The sequence below is a fragment of the Scomber scombrus genome, chromosome 8 (genome assembly GCF_963691925.1).
Source record: "Scomber scombrus chromosome 8, fScoSco1.1, whole genome shotgun sequence".
Lineage (NCBI taxonomy): Eukaryota > Metazoa > Chordata > Actinopteri > Scombriformes > Scombridae > Scomber > Scomber scombrus.
Window position 1 is genome coordinate 29,454,326 of NC_084977.1, and position 18,716 is coordinate 29,473,041.

Below are 18,716 nucleotides of genomic sequence, written 5' to 3' on the forward strand. Positions count from 1 at the left end.
AGCAAAATGTTGGCATTTCTTAAAAATTGACTAACACAATTCTTCAGTTACCAAGATGGTTTCTGATCGACTATCGCTGTAACTCTTATTGAAACAGGTTTTGCTCACTTGTACTCATTCCTCTTGTTCATACTGACCATTAAAAGCTTCCTTCCTTATGCTTTCCGATATAAGTGATCCACAAAATCCACAGTCTTCCCTCGGTGCAAAAAAAATGTATTCATATGTTTATATAAAGCTAATATGAGGCTTCAGCAAGCCAACGTAATCAAATGAAGTGGGTATCTTCCAAAGGTAAAAGTCTTTTTAGTGCATATATACCACTTATTGTTACTATGCTTCCACTGCAGCTCAACAAGGAAACACAAAGAGTATTATGTTCGGGGAAAAACTGCAATTAGGAAAATATATCCACTTGATTTGACTAGTGGATATATCACGTTCCCTTCAGATAAACCTTTGAATGACTGTGGATGTTGTCTTCCATCACTTACATTGAAAGTGCATCCCTCACTGGACGTTGAGGGAGTCCCTAGAAAAATGGGGAATATTTTAATTTCGCTATTATTTAATTGACTAGATGTTGGCCCGATCGGTGAATGCATAAGGTTTCACACTCTTCACTGTTATATCTTCCAGGTGGTCCCCAGCTAAATAAGGGGTATCATTTATTTTCGCTCTAATTCCATCCTAATGTAACACAATAACAGAATATATGACTATTTTGGTCATGGGTTTCATACATTTTTCTGTAATAACACATTTAAAAGCAAAAAATCATATTGGATGGGGGGGAACCTGAGACCAAAATCTTGTGCCTTGTCAAAATTTGTGCCAGTTTAGCGGTCCTTGACATGAAGATGAATTCAAATTTGATCTTTTAATGGCGAGTAAGAACAGGAGGAATGATATCGGGAAGGAAGAAATGCGTCAATCTTTATACGAGCGCCTGAATATTGTTTTAAAACAGGCTCGAAAAACGGTGGACCTGTTGTTTAAGCTCATGAGTTTCAGTTGGAAAGGCAAGTAGGGGGTCAGGAAAGGGTCATACCTGTGCCTCAGTGAACCAGGGTACTGAGCTTAATGGTGTTTAAAGATAGTAAATACCCTTGTGGCATTTAGCAACCGATCACTACTTGACATAAAATCATCGAAATCTTAAATCCAGCGTTAGTTGCTACTGAAGAATTGTCAGTTTTTAGCTCTGAGCTCAGAACCAGCCTCTGCATTCGTGACAAGACTGGTTGATGTTTCTTTTATGCCAGCGACGAAATGTTCTCCATTACATTCCCTAATCAATATAATTATGAAGCAAGTGGATTATTTAATGTAATTGTGGAGCAAGTCACCCTATAATAATTACATTCAGCCCCATGATAAATTATGTCTCATTGCTGTAGGTAATTAGTCTGAAAATGTTTCCAGTTATGGCTTCAGAGCCAAAAATGGATGTGAGTAATGTACAGAGCCGCTCACATGAGAAAGAGCTGTTTGTCCTGCTGCTACAGACGGAGAAAATGGGGCCGTAGCTTTCATCTAGCTGGGCTGCATGTAAACCATGTGAGGTTAAAAATAAAAAAAGACTGTTCACCCGGAACTGAACCAGGTTTTCATCTCAGGGCCCAATAATATCAAACCGAACAGTGTCAGAGAAAAAATCAGCCTGTACTTGTTCCACGATGTGTGTGTTCAGTGTTTCTGCCTTTGTGTGTAATCACAAGAGTGTGTTTAAGCGCCGTGGAGCCTCACTGAGATGTGGGTCCCTGCTCTCTAAAAGGCTGAACTATGCCAGTGCTGCTGAGAGCGTTCCTCTGTAATAAGATCACCCAGAAAAGACATTTTCAAGAGGTTCAGAGTCCGATAAAAAACTTTAAAAAAAACACTGCTCTCTTTTTGCACTGTGTGGCCCGCTGTGTACTTTTGATCTGCGGCTGTTTTCCCTTGTTTGGCTGAGACGTTTTACTTCCAATTAATGGAAATCGTAATAGAGCACAGAAGCTTATTTAGGATGATGGTGTGCTTTTGCAGCAACAGCTTGACTTTGGCCCTTTCCTGTTTTGTCCCCATGCACCTATCAGCTCCGTTGAGAAATAGCTTCCCCCAGTTTGGTGTGGAAGAACTTGACTGGCCTGACCTCAACCCCGAACACCAACACCTTTGGGATGAACTAGAACTCCGACTGTGCAGCCAGACCTTATCACCAAACATCAGTGTTCGCTAATGCTCCTGTGGCTGACTGGGAGTGAATCCCTGCAGCCATGCAAGCTCCAAAATCTGCTGGGAAGTCTTCCTAGAAGAAGAGTGGAAGGCTTGTTATAGCAACAAATCAAAAGTTATAATCCTAAAAACTTCAGTTGTAGTTGATTTGGCAGCTTGTGTGGTTACTCGTGGTCACGCAAGAGTTCTGATCCAATCGTAAGTTTTTGAAAGTTTATTGATCGCTCTAACCGCTTTCTTTTCCCTCGTTGTTTGGCCTTGATGAGGTTTAAACCTATTAATATACTCGTACTGATGCAGTAATGTTTCCGCTTTAGAGTCATTTTCTTTTCTGGATGACATCATCGCGTGATATACACACAAACAGCACATACTACCTGCAACGTGCTCCGGCTTTTGTCTACCATATTTTCCCAGTACATTCACTGGATCCTGTGTTTTTACAGGGAAACCCTTTGTGTAAGTGCAAACTCCACTACTGACAATGACTACTAATGACTTATGTAATGGCCGTAGCAGAATAAATCCCTAACTAATCAAAAATTGGGTTTGATAGGAAAGTCTTAACCCTTGCATACTGTTCAAGGGTCAGATTTGACCCATTTTGGAGCGCCCTCGTAGCCGAATGGTTACATTGCATGCAGCGTCCCTGGGTTGAGTCTGGAAAAGGACCTTTGTTGCATGTCATACCGCTTTCTCTCTCCACCACCAACTGTCCAATAAAGGCAGAAAAAGCCCCAAAAATAATAATAATAATAATAATAAAGAAATTTGACCCAATTTTTTTTTGCATTTGAGAGATTTCTTTTTGCCAGACTTTTCCTAATGTGACCCACAATATACAAAAATGGAAACAAAATGCTTCTTTTTTGTGTGTGTGTGCAGCTGACACACAGTTTTTTATATACACGGTCGCCAATAAAGTTGGAATAAAATATTTTTTACCTCTTTCCATGAAATGATTGTGACAATGTGATTCATTCTTGATAGATAAAAGTGTATATATACTCAAAATTGTATTAATCAATCTCATTATACCTGGTCAAAGGTGATTACTGATGTGTATAAATAGAAAATATAAAGAGGAATGTGTCTGAAAGCAAAATTATTCCAACTTTATGGGCGACCGTGTATGTAAATGTACAATTTTCACCAAAAATCAGCATTCAAACATGTTTTTGTATTCATTAGGGTTAGGGTTATAACTTTTCTCCTGTACCATAAAATAGTTATTTTAATCAAATCATGTATTAATGACTAATGGGGGAATTCATGAATGTGAGTTGGTGTAGAGACTAATTATGAGTCAGGATATGAATAGTATGTGAAGGTTTAAGTCTATAAATATGCCCATAGTTTTGAAATTCAATGTCCTACAATCATATTTGGGTTTAATGTTTGCATTTCAACATATTTTGTGTTCGCGTCCACATACTTATGGCCATGTAGTGAGTATGTGTAAACCATTTGAACCTCAACACAAAGAGAGCGAGGAAGACCAGCACATACCAAAGTCATGATTGTGTTAAAGATAAAAAACAGAAGAAAATTAAAGTACAGTTGGAAGTCTTTGTCGACCACGCCGCGAAGGATTTTCTTGGATTAGTCATTCATTTTAGAATTAGCTTCAGGATTAAGGAACATACAGTATCAGTAAATTGGAAGAAAAGAAAAAAGAGGGAGACTCTCTAGTATCAGGTTTCGCCGGATTGTATTATTAGATCTCTCGAGGCCCGACATGTGCGTTTTCTGACACAAACTTCTACGTCTGATTCCTGAGAGATGAAGAAAATAAAGAGATGGAAAGAGAAGTCTGAGAAGCCGCAGAAAGAAAGAAAGAAAGAAGGGAAACTTTAGAAAACACTGGACGTACAGAGGGAAGGGATTTTTTTTTTTTTTTTTTTTCCCCAAACTGAATCTTTGGTGGTCTCGAGCAAGGTCTCGTTGGGTCTTGAACCCGGTGCAAAACACAACAGGGGGGAAAATGAGTAAGGGGTTGGAGGTGGGGGGAGGAAGAGGAGGAGGAGGGTGAGTGGGGGGTCCTGAGCTGGGGGTTACACCACCAGAGTCCCACAATTCATCATGCTCTGGCACCGACGGGGGCTGTCTGGACAGATCAGTGGTGGGGAGCCGAGCGGGGGGATTGATGGCCAGCGAGACTCTGTGACCTCCCTTCTTTCCCCCATGAGAGGAGATAGTGTGTGTGCGTGTGTGTGTGCATGTGTGTGTGCATGTGTGTGCATGTGTGTGTGAGAGAGTTGCAGGAATCATCGCTCCCTCCATCCCCCTGCAGAAGACGTCAAGTTAATATATATATATAAATATAAATATATGAGGACAGCAACACCTCTGCTGGCTGCAAGATTCTCCTCCTCATGACCATTAGACATGACGAATAATTTGTTTTTCTTTCTTTCTCTCTCTTTTTCCCCCTCTCCCTTTCTCTCTCCCTTCTCTTTCCCTTCCTTTCTTCTAAACAGGACTACCTGCAAGGTGACAGCACCAAAGCACATCAGCAGCTGGGCTGGAAGCCGAAAGTGACTTTTGAGGTGCGTTTTGGTTTAAAAACACACCTGGTGAGACGGTGAAATGTTTAAAATCTAATAACATATCGGGGAGGAAAGTTGTTTTTATTTCCATATTGAGAGAAAAAGAAAAAAAGACGTCTCTTACTTAGATATAAAAAAAGGAACCTGTGTCTGAAGATAATAACAAAACATGGAGGAAGGTTTGTGAGAACAGAGAACAGCGTCTATAAGTAGCTGATGGGTACGTGGATATATTTATATGTGGGTGAGATATGAAGATGAATGTTGTGACACTACCAGCAGTGAGTGAATGCAGCTTACTTTTATATGGTACGTGTGTGTGTGTGTGTGTGTGTGTGTGTGTGTGTGTGTGTGTGTGTGTGTGTGTTTGTGTGTGTGTGTGTGTGTGTGTTTGTGTGTGTGTGTGTGTGTGTGTGTGTGTGTGTGTGTGTGTGTGTGTGTTCATACTGTATATTAACCTCATTATCAACCTATATTATATGAGTATTTATTGATTGTGAAATTGCTTCCTATATTACAAAAAGAGATTTTAAAGAAAAACATCATGATGGAAGGCAGGAAATGTAATAAAATAGCTATGTAAATAAAAAATATTTGCAATCTGGCAACTCTACGCATTTATATAACACAAAAAAACCTGTTTATTTCTAATTACAGTTTGCTTAGACGTGTTAATATTGAACACATAATTTTGTAAAGCAATAACATGATACGATTAAATGTTATCACAGTAGAGCTGAGTACCGTTAGAAATGATCTGATACCACAGATTCAGTGTTAATACCAATAAATTGTATTTTCTTTGTAATATTAACGTGTTTTTATAGAAAACGCTCTGTTTCATTTAAAGAAGCAGAAATAAATGTTGTCCAAATATGAGCAAAAAACTTTAAAAGGATAAAAATGGAGAAGTTTAATATAAATCAGGAACGATTTGATCAAATAAAAGTAAAAAAACTCCAAATCTGATCAAACATTTTAGAGACTTTACATCTTTCTATGGACTCATCATTTAATTTCACACTATTCAGTTCTGATACTAAACCTTAATCCTCCCATTATGCTTCAGCTCAAAGTCAATAAATTATAATTTAGTATGAATTATTATCCTGACACTGTATTAATGCTGAACTCATCATGTATATGGATTTAAAAAAAAAGAGGTTTGAAATCCACTTTCCTCCTCCTGTGTTGACCTTTGACCTGTCGTCCCTCCGCTGCAGGAGCTGGTGAAGGAGATGGTGGACGCAGACATCGAGCTAATGAAGAAAAACCCAAACGCCTGAGAGGGGGCCACACGGATCCATCCGGCACGGAAACATTTCAGCACTCCAGTGTTTCGGCCGCTGAGACCAACAGTGAAAGGAACACGTTGTATTTTTACCTCTTTTTTTTTTTGTTTGTTTTTTTTTCCTCAAATGAAGTAACTGTGTCCATTTTTCTTTTTCTTTCTTTTTCTTTGAAGGAGGTCAGACTTAAAACCAGTCATTGCCTTCATGTATCCCGTAATTCCTTCCTGGTATCATTTCATTGTTGATTTTTGTTTTATTATCACATAGCAACGATGCCTTTTTATATATATATATATATATATATATATATATATATATATATATACTGTATGTTACAACATTGATCATGCCATAATTTATATAGACTTCTGGTTTTAAGGCTATATTTATATTATATTTGGTTGTTTCCTTTTTTTTCTTTTCTGATTTTTAGATGTTGAAGTTGACATTCATTCCTTTTAGAGTATGGAAGTACAGTAGGCAGAATATATAAATAAATATTACCATGATTGTATGTTTTATTGGGGGAACAGGAAACAACGAGTTTATTAAAGTTGGTCGAGGATATTTCATTGAATAAATGAACTATTTGGTACAATAAATACTGATCTTTTTACATGTTGTCTTCATGTGTTTGTGCTTTGATTGAAACCCTCGAAATGATGACTGTGGATAAGTGAGAAGATGCTGATAGAAATATTATATTAAGATGATGAATGTTTGTTTTTGTTGGTTTTGTGTCTTTTTCTTTGCTTTTTTTTTTTTTTTTTAGGCTTACAAATGAAAAGTGTGAGAGATGAAAGCAGCAAATCCCTTCCTCCCTTATTGAAGTAAAGGTATGCCTATAGGTGCAGGTAAAGGTATGTAAGGTGTGTGTGTCTCTCTCTGTTTGTGTGTGTGTGTGTGTGTGTGTGTGTGTGTGTGTGTGTGTGTGTGTGTGTGTCGGTGCCCAGGTTGTGCAGAGGTCGGCTGGCTCAGCTCCTGTTTTCCTCCCCTCTGCCTCTACTGGCTTCATCTTTCCACAGATTTTTCTTTCTCTATTTCTTTTTTTTTTTTTTTTTCTTTAAAATTTGTGAGCACACTGCACTCTTTTATTCGCCAGGAAGTTTTCCCCCGGTGCTCGGAGTCCCGGAGTCTCAAACGCCTTTGTCTGTCCTCCAGACCGGCTCCACATTTAGAGGAGAGAGAGACACTCCTGGATCCGGGCCGGGCTCTGATCCTGATCCTGATGATGATGATTGACTTTATAACTTTATGAGCAGACACTGAAAACATGTTTTGTAGAAATCCTTTAAAACGACCTACAGACGCTTTTTTTGTCTCTTTTAAAACAAGCAACATATTCTTCCTTCCCCCCTCTTCGCTTCTCTGCTGTGTATTTACACTTAAATTCAAGAATAAAGTCTTGAAACAGCTGTCAGGAGTTCACATTAAAAAAAAAACTAAAAAATCACTTCAGAGCTTGTGCGGTTTGCATGGCAGCAGATTTTTCTCGCTTCGTTTTAGGAAAAAAATAATTCAGTGGTTTTGATTTCAGCGCTCGTTAAAAAAAACGCCATTTTTAGGAGGTTTATTAATCTTCATGACACGTTCACTTTTCCTTACATCCACTGTGATTATGAAACGTATATAATGTAATGTAAAAGTACGTCTATCATATGTGAAATCTCATAGGATAAAACTGGATATATTTGTTTATTTTTGTGCTTTTTGGGGGTGAATTTACCAATAATGGAAGAAGTATTCACAGCATTTAGTTGTAAAAATACTCTATAATTAAAAGTATTGCATTCAAAATGTTACTGTAGTAAGAGTGTGTAGTCCTGCCTGTCAGCTAATTACAATTACGCAGCAGCAGCAGCAGCAATATGGTTCTTTTACGCGTAATGTTATTAAATATATTAAGATTAAAGTGGTATTTTTGTCAATGTGACGCAGTTTTAACTACCTTGTGTGTATTGCTGGTTAGTTAATCTTAATATTTCATGAGCTAATACTGTAAATATGATATATTGCTTTAGATTAAATAGCCTATAGGACGTTTTAATCTGTAAAGTATAGCTGTCAGGCAAATGAAATGGAGTAAAAAGTGCCAAATTGAAAGTGAAATAAATTGGAATTGAAGTAAACAGTAGCATAAAATATAAATGATTAAGTAAAGTACAAGTTGCTCAAACGTGTATTTGACTAAATACACTTCCCAGCATTTGAATTTACCGTTATGATTATTATTTTTTTGGATTTAGCTCTTGACATTCAACTTGCACGCAGCCCTGAAGGTCCCAGTGAGCGGTCAGAGGAGGGTGGGATCGCCTCTGTCTTGTTCTTTCTTTTTTCTTTTTTCTTTCTTTCTTTCTTTCTTTTTTTTTCTGAGGACAACACCTTCAGGACATTTTTTAAAGAAAAGTCTCTCTGTGATCGTCCTGGACAGCGCTGCGTCTGTGCGCGACTCCAGATTGGATCCAGATGTGGAGCTCTTGAGGTTGTTTTGGGCCCCTGAAGCCGCGCTGAGAGCAGAAAACACACACTGAGCCGGTTTGGGCCCTGAAGCCTCACACAGGTGCACCGCTACACCCTCAACAACAATTAGGAAAGTCTTATGATCAAGTTTTTTTTTATTGCTGGCACGCGTAAAAAAGAAAAAAGGGGACGCCTATCAAGATTTGGACCACGAATATAAAAGAAATTAAAAACGTTTCATGCAGCTAAATAAACATTTTAAGGAGTTTAAACGACTCGAGCGGTCAATTAAAAACCATGAGGTGGTCCCAGATTCCACAAGTCCCCATAAAATCAGAATATTAGTGTTTTCCTGTCAAAACTAATGAACAGGGAGCATTTGAAGGGGAAAATCTGCGCAATTAAAGCAGCAGGAGGGGAAGATGTGAGCTGAGAACAAAGCTTTTCATCAGCTAATGTTGCTTCAGCTGAGTCTCAACACATTTTGACAATTTGTTTTAATGTACTTTTTTTTAAACTGTCAAACATTATTTAATAATCATAAAAAAAGACATAAAAAAGTATATTAGCTGCTTTAATAGTGTCGTATTGTGAAGGTGTATTTAACTCTAAGCTGATAATAAAGCTCCCTCGTCAAATAAAAAAGGCCTTAATCATTAAATCCAGGCCCTAATAATTAAAAAATAAAAGAATTAATGTATTATTTTTCATAGAGCAGAGGAAGGTAGAAATGTATGTTGTAAAATTGGGACACAAAGAAACGTATTTAACCACTTTGAGACATTTTTGACATTGTCCTGGACGTGAAAGATGTCAAAAAAATAAGAATAAACCATGTCCTTATTTTTAAAAAGTGGGAAAATATATGAAGAATAATATTTAAATCTGTAGATTACAATTTAAGCTGGAAGATTTAAAGTTTAGTTCCTGTGCAGAAAAGTCAAACCTAAAACGCGTTTAAACGACATAAAGCGTTTAATTGCACCTCTGTGGCGCTAAATGACTGGTTTCCCTCCTCTGGATGGCTTTAATTGGTTTGATATTATAAAAGTAGATCAAATATTTTTTAGCCCGGCTCGTGCGTCACGCTGGAAATTCAGAGAGTGTATTAAAAAATCCTCGCTGGTGTCAAAATCGTGCAGGATTAGAGACGAAGAGAGACTCGATCTCAATCATCGCTTCGTGCTTGAAGGGATTTGAAGCTCCGCTGCTCCCGTGAGACACAACAGGCCGAGCCCAGCTCCACACACACACACACACACACACACACCTCCCAGACTGTGTGTGTGAGCATGTGTCTGCGTGTGCATGTGTGCGTGTAACAGTCTTACACTTACGTCTGTATTTGGTTATAAGATCTTTTTTCCCCTCATATTTTCTGCACTTACAGTTAAAACCTTCAGATTTATCCAAATATTCTATTTAAGATGTTTAGTTGGCCAATTTGTCTTATTTAGATATAAAAAGCATTGTTTAAATAATCTAATTACACTTTCTATGGTGTTAGAAGAGAGGTTGTATTTTCATTTAATTGATATTTAATCCTAATGTGGGTATATTGTCTCAATAAGATATTAAAGATGCAACATTTGAGAAATAAACTAAAATTGCAGTTGTTTTTACGCAAAATATGTAAAACATAGTGCTACTTTTGGGGGTTTCTTCTCTTTAAAAACTACAGATTTGTTGCTCTTCACTAGAATAAATCTCTGCAGCTCCCAGATGTTTGCAGGCGCTTCTCAACCTGATATGTTTTTCCCTTTTTAAACGTCGTGCTAGCCTATCTGCCAGACATTAAACGCATGTGTTGCAGGCTATCAGGTTGCTTTAACTGCTCCAAACTGCAGCTGTAGGCTACAACATTCATGTGAGATCGTCTTCATAAGAAGAAGAAGAAGGCTCATCACACTAAAACCGCGGAGAATCCATCTCCAACAGAACAACTGCAGAGCGTAACAGACACATGACTTGATGTGTGTTTAACGCTGATGTTAATGATTGGTGATTGCTTTGTAAAGGGAACACGCATGACCTAATAATTCCTTGATTAGGCCCTCTCTCTTTTTTTTTTTTTTTTGGTGTGTGCAACAGATTGGCGAGTTCCAGTCTAAACAGGAGATTTGCTGCGCTTTGCTCTCCTCCTCTGGGGAGTCTTTTCAGTTTTTATACTTCAGGTCTTATAAACTACCACAACAATACACGAGTCTCTCCTCCAGTCTGCAGCTTGCACACACACACACACACAGCTCAGTGACTGTAGCTGAGATAAGGTAGTGACAGGCTTCTTTCTTTTTCTTTTTTTTTACTGCACAAGGCTTCTCGCCGTCTTTTCCTAAAGTGCGTTGTTGACATCCTCTCCATTGACCTCCATCACCTCCTCCTGTCTTGTCCTTGTGATGAAAAATGATTCCTTGAATTTTCCCTTCCTGACTCTTTGAGTGCTGCATCAATCACAAAGACGTCTGTTTAGAAGTAACAATATAATATTCATCATTATTAGTCACCTTATCTTTTTTTTAACGCTTTGAATGGCAGTTTGAGCTCCGGACTTCAGATTAAATGACCCCCCCCCCCCTCCCATGTGGAAGGTGCATTGTTTATATTATAGCTTTAATGGGTCTGACTCATCTGACTTGGTGGCCCTGGGGAGCATTTGTGTTTGTGCGCTGCTAACTTTCTTTTTCATTCACTCGTTTAAATCTTCTCCTTGCAGGCTTTTTTTTTAATGAAAGTCACTTTCAGACAACATATACACAAACCTACACAGACACACACACACCTACACCGCTTCCAGAGGTGTTGCACTGTCTGCCAGAGAGTGAAAATGTCTTAACAGCTCGCTCAGCGCCTGCAGGCTGCTGGATCAGAGCTGATGTTAGGAGGCCAAGGTGCTCCACGTCATCAAGGAAGTACTGGAATAAATAAACAACTGACAGCAGCAATATTTCAATCAGTCAAAAAAAAAAAAAAAAACGGGTCAGAGCTGCTGTAATTCTTCAGCCTGTTGGACACTGAATGCAAAGCAGGCTGCAAGTTTATCCTTCCCATCACATCACCGTCCTCCTCGTGCACACACACACCAGATCGTTTTAGGTTCTGGTCGTGCTGTAATATGTAGTCTAAAAGACAATCCAAAACAACACACGCAGCTGCAGCGTTGTGCATCCAAAAAAAAAACAACCTCCCCATCATTCAATAACAGCAGGACTCTGTGCGTATAGACGGAAGCCTGTGCAGTTTGTAATGACTGATTTGTTTTGCTGACAAGGCCTTTAGTGAGTTCAAACCACACTGCTGAACTGCTGCCACACGTGTATTTATTTACTGCCTGCATTTACACTCCCAAGACTGAAAATATACAACGTGCAGGTTAGCCTAAAGATTGTACACTAAGATTGAAAACAAACATTTATCTCTTTCACTCTTGATTTTTTAGGAGGTAACCCCACGGTTGAGCTGTTAAGTTTGGCCTCTGCGGCGCAAAACAGGGCGCAGACTCCCTGAAAAGTTTTAATATAATATTCATTTTTTGTTTCTGTTTTCTGTTTCATTTTTCTTTCACAAGTAAGCAAATTAAAATCATTTAGATTCACATGTAACGCCTTTAAAAGTACATTATGTTTACGTTTTTTCCTATAAATGCTTCTTTTTTTTTAGATTTCAGAGCATTGATGCAGTTATGAATTAATATAAAAATTATTTACATTTAAAACACAATTTTGACCTCCTTCCTGTTACTTTGCAGTATTTACCTCTCCATTTAAAAACACCTCCTTCCTTCAGAGAATTACCAGTGCTAATAAATCACTCCAATTAAAATCAAATAGACGGCACTTTATTAAACAAACACAAAGTAATGCCTTCAAAATAGCTTTAACAAATAAGACAAAATGAATGAAATAAGTCAGTATAGGCTACAAAAGTTCCCCTCTATTTCTATACAAGAACCGGGACAATTAAAGGCAGCATAAGAAAATTGGAAAAACGTTTTAAGTGTTTGGTCCTCAATATCCAACCACTCCCTTTTCCTAAAAAATAAATTACTATATTAGGCTATAATTTACAGTCTATAGTCATAAAAGCTGATATTTGAGCCATCTTTATAAACAATTCTCAAAGTGAGAGGGAAAAAAAAAACTTACGTGTTTTTGGTGTTACACACGCCTCGACACAGAAAAAAAAAAATCTTTGAATCTCTTATGTCCATTCGGGTTTGTGAATAAACGAATAAAAAAAATATAGCAAAGTATATATTAAAAGTTATTAATTTAAAGGACACATTTTGGGCTCTCAGAACTTGCTGCAGTCATAAACAAAAGCTCCTGAGGTGCGGTAGATGGACTGACCGGACGGGAAGGCCATCTGACAGCTATTATTCCCGTTCACCGGGGAGCCGTTCAGCCCGATCCGCTGGGACTCAAACATCTCCCGCACAGAGTGGAAGTTCTGCTGCTGCGCTGGGTAACCCGGGCTCAGGTGGCTCAGGTCCCCGTACCAGGACGCGAGCCGGCCCTGGTGTGCATGGTGGCAGTCCTGGCCCGCCTGGCTCAGGTTGCTGTGGCCCAACGGGGACGAGGTGGTCGTCGTGATGCAATAGTCGGGCAGAGCCTCCTCCACCGTGGTGGACGGAGCCAGGTGGCCTCCGGATGATCTGTCCCCGGCGTACAGGCTCATGGCTTGCATGTTGCAGTGATACGTCGCGTTGGAGTTCGTGGAGATGACGTTCTGGTTGCAGGTCGTCGAGCTGTACCCAGATGACTGGTTGTTGGGGGAATAGTTGAGCGACAGTGAAGGGGTGATACCTGTCCGAGAGGAGGCGATGAGAGGCGGGGAGAGCTCGGCCTGAGGCGACCCCCGCATGGAGGTCATGATGTTATCCACGCTGAAGCCCTGCGCCGGGGCCTGGCCGTGGTGGTGGTGCTCTGGTCCGTCCATGCTGAGTGACCGGGTGGAGGGCACGCTGTGCGGGCTGCCGGTGGACATGCTGCTGCTGCTGCTGTCTGGGCTTTCAATTTTAGGCACGGTGCTCAGGGAGGGAGACTCGGCCTGCGGCGGTGTGGAAGTCCCATTCTCCGTCTTTATATCCTGGATCCGCACCGGCTGAGCGCCCTGCACCGGCGGGTCCTGCTCCCGGCCAGGCGTGCGCGCAGAGTCTTTGCCTGGCCTGTCGTCCTTGTCCTTCTGCACGTCCTTCTTTTTGAATCTCCTACGGCGCCGTAGGAAGCTGCCGTTCTCAAACATGTTGTATGAGTCCGGGTCCAGGGTCCAGTAGCTGCCCTTGCCGGGCTTCTTATCGTCCCGGGGAACTTTGACAAAGCACTCGTTGAGGGACAGATTGTGCCGTATGCTGTTCTGCCAGCCCTGCTTGTTGTCCCGGTAGAAGGGGAACCTCTCCATGATAAACTGATAAATCCCGTTCAGGGTGATCTTTTTCTCCGTTGAATTCTGGATCGCCATGGTGATGAGAGCGATGTAGCTGTAAGGAGGTTTGACCATGTCCTTAGGCTGGTGTTGAGGGGTGTATGGACCGTACGCCCGGGCCATGCTGGCCGGGTACTGGTCGTGGGCCGCATGGGAGTACATGCTCATGGGTGCAGGCATCCCGGTGTATCCTCCACCGGTCCGGTAGTAGCTCTGGTCGCCGCTGATGTACGGTACGACTCCCAAAGAGTTGGGGCTGGAAACGGAGTAGCGCGCCTGCATCCTGCGCAATGCGTAAAACCTCCCCAAAACTGCTTCCCCCCAGAAACTCTCACAACTGCCGGCTTCTGTTACACTTTGTTTCTTCTATCTCGGGTCGTCTGCGAGTGGATTTTTAAGCCACAGCTCTCCACGATGAACCGGAGAGAGCGCACACTGCCTCAGTGAACATTTGGGAAACTGAGAGGGCTAAAAGTAAAGCTGGAGGAGCGTGAGTGAGTCTACACAGCAAGGAACTTTTTTTTTTACCCTTCACATTTTTTCCTCCCTTTTGGCTACTAGGGCTGTTCAGGCTGCTCCTCCCCGAATGTGTGCTCCATCATCCAATTGGAGGATGAAATGAACCTGTGGAAAAGCTGCATGGCGATAAAAGCCCCCCCCCTCCCCCCCCTCCTCCTCTCCCTCTCCCTCTCCTTCCCTCCCTCCTCAGTTCAGACATGGACTTATTAAAATGCTGTTAAGGGTGTGCCCAAAAGGCTGAAAAATTACTCAATTACCCAAATTGCGAGAGGCGTATTAATCTTCTATTAATTTATCATATTGCGACCGTAAAATGACTATTCTTTTACGTTTTTAAATGCGAAATGGTGAGTTTTTTAGAGAATTTGGAGTCTTAAAGTCTCTGACCAAATTGGTGTACCCTCCACTTCATCCTCAAAGTCTCAAAGCTGTGCGTAAATTTGGTAGAAACCAAAAATGAAGCGCTCAGAATTGACCACAAAGGCCTTTTTTCCTGAAACGTATTAGTGCCATATATGTGTTATGTTAGGCCTGCGGCAATATTATCTGTTCTCATTTGTGTTGTTAAATATTTTGGATAACTAAACCTCCAATTAGAGCCAGTGTATTAGCGATTAGGAATGCAAAATGAGCTAATACACTGAAGTCTGCAGTCTGTGAGAACTCTCATCAGCTGCGGTTGAGCCTCTGAATAAACAGACGAAACATAAAAGAGTGTGTGGATGATGCCCCCCCCTCCTACCCCCCACCCCCCTCCTCCTTCTGCTCCCCGACAGCGCCGGTGGGCGGTGTGTGGAAACTAATTAAAGGTTAAATGAAGATCATTTGGTCGAGCCGGGTGAGAAAAGGTTCCCTGGGTGCGAGCGGCTGCTGAGACTGAGGTGGGATTTTTTTTTTGGGAGATGAAGACCTGGAATACACCTCCAAATGTCATTCACACTGAACGGCTGTTAACAGAGCCATCAAAATGCAACCCACCCCCCACTACCCCCCCTGCCTCTAGAGACGTATGTTTCATTATGTTGATTGGAGGCCTAAAACAATACAAGTAATGCATTTTTAAGCCTGATAAAAATGATTACGTTTATTTACAGTGAGGGAAGGAGGAGGAGGGGGGAAGTGTGTCTTATGGATATAAATTCATTTTCTGTAGTTTATCTAAAGTCTATTATGTGTATCATCAAAGGATAGAATAACAGCAATAATTGCTTATCTTTAATTCATCTGTTTCTTTTTAGTTTGTTCGTTTAATTGGTTAATGTGACGTCAAAAAGGCGTTTACCGCCATATTATAGGTCATATTTATAGGATTAAAATAGTATCCCAAAATAGATAACCTTATTCAATTATGTCCCATAAATAACATTCATTTATAAAGTAGTTTATTATGTGTATTAGATGAATTTGCATTTAAATAGCTAATGTGGTATTTTATCCACGAAACATTAATTGTGTGTAAATGATTTTGTTTTTAATTGCTGATATTCTCAGAGGATGAAAGTGAGAATAACCATAAAATATTAAGTGTAAAATATATAAAATATGAGTTGTTTTGTTAAAGGGAAGGTAGAAATCCACGTTTAGCATATAGGCCCTTTTATATAATGTCAGATAAACTAAGACGTAGTTTAAAAAAGGTTAGCATTATGCAAATAATGTGCAATCTCGTAAAAGTAAATGTTACAACTCAGATATATTTTCATAAATGCTTTACGTTCATCTTTAATTTGAATTTATGAGTGCAGCAAAATGTAACCAAGTGAAGTAAATGTCTCTAAATAAGCATTGAATTACACAGATTTATCCAAAACGAAAATATTTCCTAATTGTCTTGATTGGCAGCACTGAGCCAAACTGCAAATATTCAGTAAAGCTGTGAAGATAAAGTAAAGACTGGTGTGAGTGTTTGGAGAGAGCTGTGTGCGCAAACATTTCCTTTAAACGTTACATCTTATCTTAAAAAAAAAACATTAAACTCATTGGTGAAGTGGTAAAACCCCATCATGAAAAACCCCCCTGGAATAAAATGAAACTAAAGATGTTTATTGGCTTAATTCAATAAAAGTGGTACAGCTCATCCACTTTATCTGGCCTTAGGAAGAAAAACGTTTTTTTTCCCGGGAAAAGCTGAATATCAGAAGTTGATAAAGAAGAGATAACAAAAAAAAAAAAAAAACTGATAAGATAGTGGTAATCTCTGAAGGGGTTAATTTCTCACTTGTGTGTGCTTTCATTTTTGTGCTCTTTGTTCTGTGATTTGCATGTGTCGTCAGGACTCTGCAGCTCAGAGGAGGAGAAAAGGAAACGCGGGATCAGTAGGACTCTTCAGCCGTGAGGTCCAGACGGTGAGCTGTCCTCTTCTGCAGAGACCGTGACTGACCGGTGACCCCTGCTGACTACAGCACACATCAGCTGCCCATAAAAAAAAAAAAAAAAAGCCTCCGTCTGTGTGCGGTGGAGCAAACTGTGCTGCAGAGGGGGAGGAGGGTGGGATTGAACCAGCAACCTATAGAAGAAGTAGATAAAAGAGCTTCTTCTAGGACTAAAATAGTCTCAAAGTAATTTTTATGCTTCAATTAAAGCACTCATGTTATTTGGCACTGGAGGTCTGAGAATGAGTATTAACAGGAGAAGTCTGTTCATGAATGCAGCACGAGTCTCTTCATCTTCAGAGACTTAAAAGTTAATAGATTTTTTAAAAAACCTTTTGATAATAGTTTGAAACCTCTACAAAAATCAACTAATTGTATTCTGGGAATTTGGCTGTAATGTTTGTTTGAAATTAATTGTGAAGATAATTGAATTACTTTTTTTTTTTTTTTAAATGGACACGTTTTAAACAGTTTATTCTCATTTTAATGCACGACACACTCCTGCCCCCTAGTGGTCATTGCGCAAAAGTGCATTATAGGTGCGCAACATTTTTTTTAACCATCACATGTAATCGTAGATTTAAATTTAGATTAACACAAGAGTTTATACTGCTGGCACAATTTATATTTTCTAAAATAATATAATTTATCCCCACAGTGCCAATTATAGGACCTATTTTATTTGTTATTTTATATCACCTTTTTTAATTCCATGTAATAGTTAAACAATAAATTGATTAACCCATATAAGACTGAGACATGAATTAAATATCTGATACTAAGAATTATTAGAATATAGAGAAAAACAATAGAATTATTCAATTATATGAACAAACTATTTAATGCTTTATTCTTGCAAATATCAATGAATTAAGAAATAAAGCATGTAAATATTAAAATATCTCCAGTTCTATTAGGGAATACTGTCTTGTAGCAATTGTTTAACCTTTACCTTAAATGTAATTCTTCCTTAATTAAAGCTTTTTTCCACTTCATGACACATACATACAATTAAATATGGATACACTAATATGTGTATTGTTACTGTAAGTACTTATTATTGTTAATTATTCATCTATTTATAAGTGGTTAACAAAAAGGCATTTTATTTCAGAACTAAAATGTTACATGTCCTGCAGTCATGAGGCTGTGATAGGTTTAAGGACTCTAATAAAAATGAGGAAAAACGTCCACATTGTCTTAAGTTTAGGATGTTTTGGTCTGTCCAGCCTTCATTAAGGTATAAGGCCACAAGGCAAGTATGACCACATTTTCATATAGTTTAATTCATGCACACAGAATATACATAGAAATATATATAAGCCGAATCTGCCTGAGTTATCCAATCAGAGGGCCTCCAATACCTTTTAGCAAAATCCGAAGTGAAGAAAACATGGTGAAGATTATAAGATTGTAAAATGACACAAGGGCAAAAATTACAGCATTATCATCCATTAACCATCCAACTTTACATCTTATTTAGAAAAAAACATTCAGTTCATTGGTGTTGTGATAAGTTACATGTTGAAGGCCCATTGAGAATAAATAAAACAATATATATCATAGCAACATCCTTATTAAACTGAACTATCCAAAGTTAAAAAATGCTAATTAAAAAAAGTAAATTAAGAGCAAAAGTCCTGATTTATCGCACATGTTATGGTTATTATATATATAACAGCAAAACACTATCAAAAGTTCAAAAATGGAAAAAGAAAATAATAAATGTGCTGATGTTTTATTGTTACTGACTTAAAATACAGATGAAAAGAAGTCAGTGAACATAAATCAGCAATATGAAGCTCAAACATCATCATCATCACCATTGCTGAATATCTGTGCTGCCAAAAAGCCTCACGTAAGTCATTTTTCTCACATGCAAACCT

The 18,716-nt window shown here is 39.1% G+C and overlaps 2 protein-coding genes across 2 annotated transcripts in view; one reads left to right on the forward strand and one right to left on the reverse strand.

The window, feature by feature from the left end:
• The window catches only part of gmds (GDP-mannose 4,6-dehydratase), a 207,151-nt gene extending 200,503 nt beyond the window's left edge, over window positions 1-6,648 (forward strand). Inside the window, exons 10-11 of the mRNA XM_062424449.1 lie at window positions 4,698-4,766; window positions 5,990-6,648. Coding sequence (XP_062280433.1) covers window positions 4,698-4,766; window positions 5,990-6,052 — 132 coding nt within the window. The 3' untranslated portion in view covers window positions 6,053-6,648. The remainder of the gene's footprint in view (window positions 1-4,697; window positions 4,767-5,989) is intronic.
• Window positions 6,649-12,808: 6,160 nt separating this feature from the next.
• Window positions 12,809-14,262, reverse strand: LOC133984964 (forkhead box C1-A-like). The gene has a single exon (XM_062424488.1). It carries the CDS (start codon window positions 14,219-14,221, stop codon window positions 12,809-12,811), a length of 1,413 nt encoding a protein of 470 aa, XP_062280472.1. The 5' UTR covers window positions 14,222-14,262.
• Between the last annotated feature and the right edge of the window lie 4,454 nt (window positions 14,263-18,716).